Genomic DNA, 12,471 nt, shown 5'->3' on the forward strand with positions numbered 1-12,471 from the left:
GCAGATGTCCCCTTTCTGCATCCAGAGGAAGGGGCAGGGGGTTCCTGTCCCTGCCTGGTCCCCCTGGGTGCTCCCCCTAGTAGCCCAGGAAATAAAGTAGGCAGGGGGAACCCACCTGCTGCAACCACTGGTGCTATCCATGGCTGAACCCGGCTCCTTGTGCAGTTGCTTCCTGCAGCCCTAGCTGGAGTGGTGCAGGAATGACTGGGACAGCAGCCATGATCGAGCCTCCCCTTCCTGCACCCAGAAATGTAAGTAGAGAGGGAGAGAAGAGGAAAGGGAGAGGATAGGAGATGCCAGTGAACATAGAGGGGAAAAGAGGGGATGCTGGGGAGGGGGGGCAGGGCAGGAACAACACATTGATTCTTACCAGATTCAGGGACTTAAAAAAATAAAAAAAATAAAAAAAAAGATCCCTGGCTATTGTTCCCATGGCACGGCCTGCCCACAGGTTTAGGGGAGGCTGAAGGCAGGAGGTGCAGCCACTCCTGAAGCGATAGTTGCTGCTCCTGCATTCTGCCCCTCCCCCCCGTTTCAAAATCCGGGATTCACCTAGGTATCCTTGCAAGATAACTGCACTTTAACAAGTTCCTCCTTTTAGAGCTCCTTTCAAAGAAACCATCACCCCAGGTAAAACACTACTGGTAACATGACAAAGATGCAATGAACTACACTTACGCCAGTTGCTCTTCTTTTCTTTCCAATTCCCTGGCTGTCATTCTGCTCAGTACCAGATGTACAGCTACTGTCTGTAGCTGCATCTACAGAGTTGGATACTGCAAGTGCTGAAGATCCACTTGAAGCCAAAACATTTCCTTCTCCTGTGATCTCTAATGTATTTTGATTTTCAAGAGGTGATGTTGTATTTTCTGGGCTCTCTGGGTCTTGTTTTGCAGTAACTGTTGTGGGACTTGAAAGACCAGATAGATTCTGTAGGCTGTCTCTCCTTCCGTTGGTAATGGCTTCACTTCTTTCAGACAAGAAGGGTGCCAAGGGAAGATAGCATGCCTCCTGGCTATGGTCAGCTACAGTGTCAGCAGTTTCTTTAAATCCAGACATTATGTGATGTGAATTGATTTGCCTTTGCTCACATTCTTTTGCTGTGGCTTGGTCAGCGAAGAAGCCATAAGCAGACACATTCCTGTCTACAATCACACTGCTCTCAGAGAAGCTGCGTTTCCTAGCTGATCCAGCTGCTGTTATAGAAATCCCTTCCCAATGAAATCCTTCTAGAGTGGATATGTCAGGTTCTTCATCTAAATCTAGACCTTCCTGTTCATTTTGAACAAGGGGAACCATCTCTATGCCAAACCTGAAAAGCCAACACAAATAAAATAGCAGGACATAGTAAAACAAGACAATGGGGGGAAGCAAGCATTTGTTTAAATGCACTGCCATTTACACACTGCTCCTTAGATGACAACTCCTAACAGTAGTTGCACAAAACAAAATTTTCATTAGCTATGGGGTTAAGCAAGAGTCAGTTTGGCATCTCTGATCCTAGTACCTGCAGTCTTGACAGATCAGGCAAGAACTATACAGAAGTCCTTGAGCTGCACTAACCTGAAGCATGTGCTAGAGCTATCTAACCTTTTATATAGGTTAGATATAAACCAAATAGAATTTTACAAACACAAAAGTAAACCTTATATCAGGGACCTGCAACATTTTTGGCTAAAGGGCCCAAAACACCCCGAACATAGACTTGTAAAATGTTGTTAGGCCAGAGGCAGACATCAGGAAAGCTGCTAAGGGCCCCACCCTCCACCTGGAGGCACATGTACACTCGCCACCAGTAACAAGTCGGACTGGGGCTCCACAGACCTTGGTGCAGTGGCTTGAAGCCTCCCTGCTGTAAGCAGCCTGGGCTCTGTAGAGGGTGGCAGGGGCCTACCCAGAGCCCAGCCTGGCTTGTTGCTGGCAGTGGGTGTACGCATGCTTGGGGGCAGATGGTAGGGGAGCTTTGAATAGCCTGATCCTTGTTGTGACTGAGCAGCCCCAGCCCCTTCCCAATGTCTGCCTTGAGGCACACATGCCAAGCAAAATGTCTTTGTGTACCACACTCTGGCACACATGCCAGAGGTTTCCAACCCCTGCCTTGTATGGTTTTCAAACAGATAGTCATTACATGATTACTTCTGCCAAGGTTGGAGAGACTGTAAGATGTTGCAGTCTCAAGTGACATTTAATACCAGTGTCCACATAAAGGTTAAGAAAAAGCTTTGGTATACGTTTTAGAATTAGTTTATCTAGAAATCCTGTAAAAACTGCCCACACACAAAATAGAAGTCGACTGTTAAAGCAAAAGGAAGCATTAAAACTTGCCTGTAAAAACAAAACGGTCCTCATAATTTGAATGCATGCCAAAAACCTACAAGTTAACTAAACAATTTTAATAAAAGTACAGTTCAAATTATAGCTATATACTACCCAAGTTAAAAGAACTTTAAAACAATCAAAAGTTACAAATGTCATGCATATCCAATATTCAGCAACACTGTCACAAACTTGTAGAATTCTTGTTTGAAGTAGCAGGAATAAGTCTTCATTAATAGACTAAAGCCATTCACTGTTTCAAAAATCAGTTTACTAGTGTGTGTTAATGAAAATGTGTATATATTCTGTCTGTCCAAGAAAATATGGTATGGCAGCATTCATTTCTGTTGTTTTCCAACTTTAATCTTTGGAATTTAGTAACTGGACTCTATCGAGTCATTAAGACTTGGTATGAGAATATATATATTTGAAAAGGTGAAGAAAGGCTACAAACCTTGGTAAACCCTTGCCAAGTTCTTGTTTCTTCTTGGTTACCTGCTGAATGACTTGCTCCCAGTTTACGTGTCTTCGGGATGCACTAAGAATCTGCCTCAAGGTTGGTTTAAGTCCAGACTCCTTCTCAGTTTCACTCTTTCTATGACCACTGACGTTTCGAATGCGACGTGCACTGTTGAGATTGGGTTCAGGAAGATGTCCCCCACTTTTGCTCTTCAAAGTAATGTGTCTGGTCAGGTCTCTTTGAAGGGAAGCAGGGAGGCCAAGTTTGCTTAAGTCAGGAAGCAAGGGGCCTGAAGATTGGTTGCCTCCTTTTTGAAGTTCATGATCCGAATGGTTTTCAAAGCTTTCCATTTCAAAATGCTCACTTGACTTAATAGGATTCTCGTCACCTTCACCCCCATGAGGGGCTTTCAAATCCAAATCCAAGTGGTGTTTAGGGCCTGATGGAGACACTGCACTTTCCATTTGAAATTCAGAACCTTTCTGATTATCAGTGACAATATTTGAATTTGGAGATTTACTTAATGCTCCTGTGTCATTTTTCTTTCTAGCACTAGCATGTTCATACTCCACAGGGTCACCTGGTAAACAAACATCAAACTTTTCAATTCCTAATTCAGACTTTTCACTCCCTGCTGGTTCCTCATCACTCGCCTCATCTAAAGTAGATTTATCAGTTTTTGAAATTCCTTCTGTGTTTTGATCATCATTTTGTTTGATCTCTGTATCTTTGTAGGAGCTTAAAGAATTTTGCAAAGAATGATTGGATCGCATATCTTCTTTAGTTTTTTGCTGTTTTTCACTCTGATTATTAATAGGCTCATTCTGATCACTGTCAAGCACATTTCTGTTGCTTTTTAAGCTATGAGTACACATACTATGCAGCTTGGACATATAAGAGGAGGAGCAGTTAGTTTCCAAGTTTAGTGCATTCAGATGATTCTCACATTCTCCAGTGTGTGATAAGAGAATTCTGACATTTTTCAATAGATTCTGCGTCTTTGGGTCTTGATTTTGTAAAAAGGACTTAAGGCCTGGAAGATTCAGGAGAGGGGATTTCAGTGATGGCATCCTGTTACTTTTGCCATCATCCTGATCAGGTCTTCCTTCACTGGTAGAGTCTGTCAGCATTTTGTGAGTATTAAGATGATCAGAGGTAGCTTTATAACAAGAAGACTCTGCCCATTTTTTCAGCCTAGCTACATTATTTTCACAATCCTTCATTTTCATGGGTGGCTCAAATAGAGGTGTACATACTGTATCTGTTTTCTCTAAGGTTTTAGAAACACTGTCTTCAGGCCCTGGCTGCTGATCTACAGCTTTCTGCGAGGGATAAGGAGACCAACGATGCATTTTATCTCTGGAAGGGCTACTACTTTTGCCACTGATCTTGGAAATTTTGCTCTCAGGTTGCTCAGACATTGCAAAATCCAGTAAACTTCCTTCAGAGAGTGCATCACTAGTAAAATCCAATGAATTACTCCTATTATCTGCTGAACCACCACAAGGCAACACATTGCCAGTGCTGTCATTTTTCTGTGAAAGCCATGTGTACTTTTTGGGGGTATATTTATTTGGGGTTTTCCAGGTAATGCTTACATCTTCTGGCTTGGAGCTAGTATTTGCAGGCCTGTTTCTTCCTAATGCATATTTATCTCCTGAGCCACCAAAATTCCAGCTATTTCCACCATGAGAATTAGATTTCCAGTTTCCTCCACAGTTGTTAGAATGCCAAGTTGAAAAACCACCTGCTCCTTCAGAATGCCAGTTGGAATTTCTTCCCGGTGCACCATGCCAGTTTGATGTGCTTCCTCCTGCATGCCAAACACTTCCAGAATTCCCATGGCCATGATGCCAATTAGGAGGCCCTCCGGAACTATTTTGGTGCCATCCAGAGCGCCCTCTTGGACTACTAGGGTGCCTGTTTGTATTAAGGTTCCTCACAGACTGAGGGAATTTGCTTTGTCTAGGATTAATAAAGTCATCAACTTTCCATTTCCAGTTGTTCTGTGATGGGCCACGATGGTGCCACGATGACTGATCATAATCTTCTCTGTCTTCATAAGTAGCTCTTTCGTTACTCCTCCTTTGTGGTCTCCTGTCATCAGGTTCTATATCTTGGTTTGCACAGCAAGTTTCAATTTGCCTATAGGGCATAAAGAAATAAAGGTTTGTTTTAGCATTCATTAGTGATCTTTGCAGAAGCACCCACAAGCTAATAAAATCATTCAAAATCTGGAGTTGGTGAAAATTAAATTTCTATATAATAAAAGTTAAATAGCAGCCTAACAGGCAATACCCACAATCACAACTGCCTAACAGGAATACAACAACTGTGGAAGATAGTAAGGTTAGGCGACATTGAAGGATCAAGTCTGGATGTGGCTATGTATTTTGCTCTGACCCCTAGAGCAAAATGTCTCTATCACTTTTACAACTTACCTATTTTCCTTTCAATCACTAATGCCTACTTGAAAACCGTGAGATTTATTTTAATCTTTTTTTTTTTTTTTTTTGTAACTCCTACGCAGAATGAAAACACTGGCAACTCCTTTTGAGAAGGGACACAGGTGTAGAGAGGAAAATACAGGCTGGTGTAACTATTTCACATAAGTGGCAAGACTCCCAGAATCCTTTTGGGTGAATGGGAATAATCCCGAATAGTAGAGCAACAAATCAAAGCAAAACGTCCAATTAAAGGCAAAACAAGAAAACAACTTTAGAAATAAGGAGCAAAACAGGTTTGTAGCATCTAAAGTTGGCATAAAAAATTGGCATACAAATGTAAATATTGCTTAGAAAAATAAAACTGCCTAGAAAGATAAAGTAGGGTAGCAACCACCTACCCTACGGTGACATCACACCAGGAAATATAGAAAGACAGTGAAAAACATCAGTCATCCATCTCTCTCTCTCCGAACCCAAGAAACACCAAATTAGTGGAGAGACAGGGACCCAGGACCCTCACCCCAGCACAGCCAGCTGACTGAGGACTCTTGTTAAACCCACTCAAGACTGTTGCAGCAGGGGGAGTGGGGGGGAAGGGGGTGTCAATAGAGCTTTGCTTGTTTTTTTAATCAGACAGATGTGCCATCATGTAATCTACATAACCTTGTTGGCCCACTCGCACCTCAATTAATCAATGAAGAGATGGAGATGAAAATTATTCATTTTTCTTACCAGGTTTAAGATGTTCTGAGTAAGTGATAATAGGGATCCTGGTTTTCTCTGTTTAAAAATCCAGAATTCTCTGATTTAAACACCACACCAAATTCTGATTAAAACCCCCAAAATCCATGTTTTTCCATGATTAAAATGAAACTCCACTACATATATAGGTATCAATTGAGCACTGTTTCATTAATATATTTACAATTTTAAAGCAATTTGGAAGCCTACCAGTGCCTCAATCATTATAATAAAATAAATTCTAAATATCTATAAATTTTGGCATTTGATTTTGGGTTATTTATCACGGAAAATCAGAGCTCCCCCTGCCCCCTTCACTCACCAAGGCGTAGGTCCAGCTGAGGCTGACCCCCCCCACTGCTTGTGGCACTGAGCAGCCCTGATATGCTGGTCCCCCCCACTCCCAACTCGCAGCCCCCAGCCCTCCCAGTGTCCCTAACTCCCAACCCACAGCCTCTACCCTCTCCAGCCCCGCTAGGGTCCCTTACTCCTGACTTGTTGCCCCCCAACCCCAGCCCCCCAGTGTTTGGGGCAGGAGAAGTATGTATGGGGCAGGGGGGATACCTGACCATAGGTGATGCTACAGGCAATGTGTTGAAGCCGGTATAGGAGGGCATGTGCCCCCCCCACACCAGGTGTGTGCACCTACAGCAGGGCATGGGGCTGCAGCCTGGCCAGACTGGCACTGGGCTGCCTCCACAGCTCAGCAAGTGGGACCCCGGTGCAGGAGGGTGGCAGGAAACAAGGGCAGTGAAGCTTTTCCCCCCACAGTTTGTTACTACTTGTGATGCTGGCAGCATAGCGTTACTCCATGACAGTGCAGCTGGCAGGGGGATCTTGGCAGCAGCAGCAGCATCAGTGAGTCTCACTGCCCTGCTCTACCCTCCTGCACCGGGTCCCACCCAGTGGGCTGCAAAGGTGGCTCAGTGCCAGGCCAGCCAGGTTGCAGCCTCATGCTCCACTGTGGGTGCACAAATCTGGGGGAAAGGGGACCTGTCCCACCACCATGCCTCTCTGACATGTTGCCCATGGAGCCTGATCCCTCCAGGGAGTGCCTGCAGAGGCAGGGAGCAGGCTCTCATCCCCCACTCCAAGTTGCCTGTGGCTCTGTCCTGCTCCTGGACCAGGCCCTGGGGCCACATATTTCCCACCCCCAGTGTTATTTGTATTGGTTTTTTTTTTTAGATAAATCTGTATAAAAATGTATATTTGTTTGATTAAAAAATGCAACAATGATAGATACAGGTATTTGTAAAATAGAGTAATTATTTTACCATTTTAAAAATCATTCTTAATGGATGTTATGGTCAAACAGCACTGAGGTGAATGGAACCAATTCACACGTCAGGACTACCATTTCACATCTGCATTACTTAGCTTTCAAGGGCTGCATATGGCACATTCAAGTGACCTGCATCTTGGATTTGTTCCACTGGTTTAAAAACAAACAAACATTTACCCAGAAATGCTTGGACAGACATTCAAATTCTGAGCCCTTGAAGAACACAGAGCTTACAGTGCTGATGCTAGCAGCAAGAGGAACCCTGTGCACACAAATCAGCATGCTCTGTAGGCTCCCTTTGTCTGCCTAGCAACAGATGATAGCAGTGCACAGTGCAGCCCTGACTGGCCAACTCACACTGCTGTTCAGGGTCAGCTTGCATCTCCCTGCAGCACAATGTGGGATTGTGAAGGGGAAGTTTCTGCTCCCTGCTCAGCTGGAGTAGTAGAATGCAACCCAACCAGCATGCTGTCTCTTGTCAAGAAGGAAGAAGCACCTTGGGATGCTGGAGGACTGTACTAAGGCTCTTCTCAGAAGGGTAAATTTGCTTTCTCAGAACATTTGCTTTATCAGGATAAACTCTCCTGGGAGTGATTTAACCCAGGTTACTTTCTTCCTGGAGTGGCTATTTTTGCTCTGGGAGAAAAATCCTCAACACTTGTTTAGTTGTGGTTTCTGCTAGAAAAGCGCAAATTTTCCCAGAAGAAACTGAACAACTGTAGGTCACCAAAATCTGAACAGTTTCTTTATTATCATAGGAGCTACATGTTTTTTTAAAAGCCTTAAATCCCAAAGCATACATATATGCCTAAAGAAAAAAAATACTAGCTTAATTTCTGCAAACTACCACAATCCAGCACTAATTCTCTTCTACTGAAATCAAACAGAGTCCTACCCCACCCTGTTTTATATATAGCAAATGGAACTATCAGTTTAGTTGGTAGGTTCATTTTTCCTCCTTACTGACTCTCACCAAGCTTGTGGAGCAAGCACAGTGGAGAAAGCTGAAGAACCTACTTTCATTCAAAACTCAGGTTCCAGATTACTAAGTGACAAATTAGCTTTTCCATTCTCATAAAAACAAAGTTGATATTTTTTAGTTTTAAAAGCCATCATGAACATTTACCAGCTCCTATGCAAAATACACTATTATACCTTGGCTATTGTGATCAAATATTCACCATCCTGATATTTGTTTCCTTTATGAAAAACAATGGATTTGTTCTGGACAAGTAGAATTTCACAAAAGATGCTTTAAAGAAGTTACCAAAACAGTAAAGAAAAGATTTACTTGCACTTATAGTTAAGTCAAGTTATTATATCACACATAGAACCTTTTTACTAAAGTTTAAAAAGAGATAACTTAGATTGCTAAATTGGTTAGATGTTTACCTTTGCTACACAGGGAAGTCTAAGAGTGAAGGAGAAAAAACACTTAATTTCAGTTTGCTAATGATTGGACTGTAGAAGTTATGAGCAAAGCAGAAGTGACTCTGTGTTGTATATCCTCCCTTTCCCTCCCACATACCTCCTAAAGAGTTGAGGCATTTGAAAAAACCTTGTTAGGGAAGAAAAACTGAATTAATGAAGGATTGACCTGAAAGAGTATCTATCCATTAGGTGCTATATATTACTAATGCTGATGAACTGATAAAGAACAGAAGAAAAACTAGATTCACAGCTTTAATCAAGGCTAATTGTTGGAGAAAGAACGCAACATAGTGATTTCTAGAACTTTTAAAAGGATATTTAAGGATTAAAGATGAATGCAAACTTTAGTTCAAACATAAGAAACTAACAATTTTTCTAGTTTGGGCCATATAGCAAACTGCCCATTATATGTAATAATTGCTACAGAAAGATTTTCTCTCAAGCATATATCTATTGCTCTTTACATAATATTCAAGCTTGGCAGGAAGTTACAAATACAGTGAAGAGTAAACAAATATAGTTTGCCTAAGAACTGCAGAGTGAAGGAATAGTTCAGTGGCAAGACTAGCTTATGGGCTGTGTTTTTTGTGGTGACAGTGTACTCATCTAGTCTGTTTTGTAGCCCTGTCTAACTATGCATTTGCAATCGTGTACGGAGTGGGGCTTGTGTAGCTGACTGAGGTCAGGTGTGAACCAGGCAGGCTCAGGCCTAGAAGGTTAATAAAAGGCAGCCTCTTGAAAACATAAGAGAAACAAAAGGGACTGCAGGAGTGCCTAAAGAGGGAGCCAGAAGTAAATAGGAGGTTGTGTTTTTTCTTTTTTTCCCTTCCCACTGCCCATATGCCAAGGAGTAAGGGGACAAAATAGATAATAAATTGGCAATTGTCATTTGCATGAGACACACCATGTTTACATTCTTCCCTGAGGAACAACATGACTTCATCTGCACCAGCTACAAGCTGTGTTCCATCTTGGAGGAAAAGGTTCAAGGGCTGGAACTACAAATCTCTCTCCTGTACAGTATCAGAGGAAAATATAAAGGACTTCCTCAATCAGAAGCATGAGAAACTGGTGCAGGAGATGTAAAAGAACAAAGAGAAGCAGCAGCGTGTTACTGACATATGAAAGAGCCCCCAGAATCCACAATGCAAATTGAGGCGAGCAACCACTTTCAGATGCTCTACATTGGAACAGCTGGAGAATAGGCAGCAGAGGAGAAACTGATGGCAAAAATGAGACAGACTCTGTAGACCAGAAAGCAAGAAATGAATTGCCTTGGGGAGGGAGGTTCCAGGACCACCCCACCAAGAAGAAGGCTGGTGATTGTGGACTCTGTCCTGAGGAGGATGGAGGCACCAATTTGTCAACTAGATCTTGGACCTTATGAGTTGTGCTTCTTGGAGCCTGTATTCAAGATATTGGTAAGCAACTGCTGGGGGTCATCTGTCCCTCAGACCACTACTCATTACTGCTTGTCCTGGCAGTATCAATAGTACCTACATGGACAAGCAGAAACAGGTAGTGGATTCTTTGGTAACAGGCAGATATCATGGTAAGAGGCTTGCTATTAAGATGCAATCAAACCTCTTGACAGCAAACCAAATGAAAAGTGGTGAGATGAAAACTGGTTGATGAAAACCAGAAAAAGCATTTCTGGGTATTGTCTGCCTAGCTTAAGGAAAACTAAACTAGGTTCTAGGGGAGTTGGTGAACAAAACCTTACAGCCATTCAACTCAAAGGTAAGAAAACTTGGAGAAGAAGCCTGATTCTGGAGAAGAGCAGAAGGTGGAGGGAAAAAAGGTGCAAGAGGAAAACAAGTAAATCAACATTTAAAGCTTACCAGTAGTGCCTGTTTGGGCCAGATGAGTGGTGTGAAGTCAATCTGTGTGCTGCATCAGGCCCACTAGCCTGGACCAGCCCAGACTCATGTGTGCCCAATCAGGCCAATCCCCCCAACCATGTTATCTGGCCCCTGGGGTTTGGAAATTGGGGGGAGGGGCAGTAACAGTGCTAACTGCCCCCAATCCATCGCTGTCAAATTTCCAGACCCCTGAGGAGCCCCACAGGAATGGTCCCATGGGCAGACAGACTGAAAGGATGGCTGCCAGTTTCTTAGAATCATAGCAATGTTGTACAATCCCTCACAAAACACTTCATGGGCTGATATAGAAAGTAATGTATTTGTAATACCTTGCTTAAGGTCAGTGGTCCTAGATGATCTGTCACCCTATACTTCTATTATAAATTATGAATCGCTTATGAATGATAATTTAGCAGTCAGTGTCATCTCTATAAGCGAGTTAAAGGAAAATAAGGTAAATGGCATAATTATTTTGCAATACAAATATTTCTTTTCAACTCAAACATAGTGTATATGCAACAAACCCATATGTGAAGCTCAGATGTTTTTCAATACAATCTAAACAGAAAATCTATTTTACTCATTTGCCAACTGAGACTGAAAGGACACACTTTGATTTTATCCTCAGCTAAGGGTATTTTATTCAAAGCCTCTCTCTCTCAATGAACCCTGCACTAAAAAAAAGAAAGTCCCCATAGCTACATAAACTAAAACCTAAAGAAGATTTCAGTACTGAACACTCAGAAGCTAGTGTGAAGCTGTGTTCAGTTCTATTGTCCTCATATCTGTACGTGTTACAGTATTTGATGCAACTTTGATATATCTTTATATTACAGCCAATGTTGTTTTAGAAAGGTAGTGATCAATTCCAGCAGCCCTCAACTGTTCACACTTAGAAAAGACAATAGCTGAGAATTAGCATTTATTTGACAAGAGTTATTTGCTTTTAGATAGTCCCTACCAGACAAGGATGAATTTATACTTTAAAAGAAGAAACACCAAAATACAGGGAGAACATTTCCCACTGAGGGGAAATGACAAGAAGGACAGATATTGGATTAGTAAATCACCATATCTGAAAAAATGCATATATGCTCCTGGACTTAATTGGATAAGGAAGGATTTATGATCTGGTAAACATGTACATTTAGGGAATGGGCAGGGATAGGACATGACACAGGGGCACCGATAAGTTACTGGCATAGTGTGAGTCTCCCTAGAAATGAAGCAGTGACGTAAGTTAATGGCCAGATAAACAACTGTATTTAAGTCTGCTGCAAGGGCATTGCTTGGTCATCAGTTTTTCCCAGACATAGGTAAATGCTGGAGGCCCCCAGCTGGTGAGCTGGGTAGAGACCATGTCCTTGGATTTAAGGTACAGGGTAAAAACAATTATTCTTTGGTGTGTTTACTCTTGTATTTGTCTGTATTTCAACATATGGTTACTGATTTCTTATGCTAGGTCTTATTTATTTCTTATATTTGTTCTTTGTTATCCCTTTTAACCCACTTATTGTCAATGATACTTGTGAACCCAGGATATCTGACCAATAGAGGGCTTGCTGTTCCCATGGGAAAGGGGATCCATTTTTTCCGAGAACATGACCAGACAAGGATGTGATCCGTCTTGCTGGCAAAATCCTGAGTGAGAGTGGTAGGGCTGAAACACCACAGGCCAAGGAGTTGGCTTCTGGTGCATTTCAGCTGGTTCTCAGTGGTCAAGCAGCAGACAGTAGAGACTGATTTGGGGCAGAAGGGAACATCAAAGTATGGAAGCACCCTGGGAGTGCATCTCAAGGATGCACCCAGGCCACACCTGGAGACAGGGCATTATCACACAATGATTTTGAGGAAGTCCCTAAAACATTCACCATGTTTACTTGAATCCAAGAAAAGGTTTTCTTCCCCATTCAAATTGGGAGGGGCGGAAAG

General features: G+C 42.5%; 1 protein-coding gene across 1 annotated transcript in view; it reads right to left on the minus strand.

The window, feature by feature from the left end:
• The window catches only part of ZNF106 (zinc finger protein 106), a 76,688-nt gene that overhangs the window by 37,231 nt on the left and 26,986 nt on the right, over positions 1 to 12,471 (minus strand). Inside the window, exons 5-6 of the mRNA XM_019519077.1 lie at positions 2,771 to 4,921; positions 679 to 1,312 (exon numbers count right to left, since the gene is read on the minus strand). Coding sequence (XP_019374622.1) covers positions 679 to 1,312; positions 2,771 to 4,921 — 2,785 coding nt within the window. The remainder of the gene's footprint in view (positions 1 to 678; positions 1,313 to 2,770; positions 4,922 to 12,471) is intronic.

Source organism: Gavialis gangeticus, unplaced genomic scaffold (assembly GCF_001723915.1).
Source record: "Gavialis gangeticus isolate Ggan-Ray unplaced genomic scaffold, GavGan_comp1, whole genome shotgun sequence".
Classification (NCBI taxonomy): Eukaryota; Metazoa; Chordata; order Crocodylia; family Gavialidae; genus Gavialis; species Gavialis gangeticus.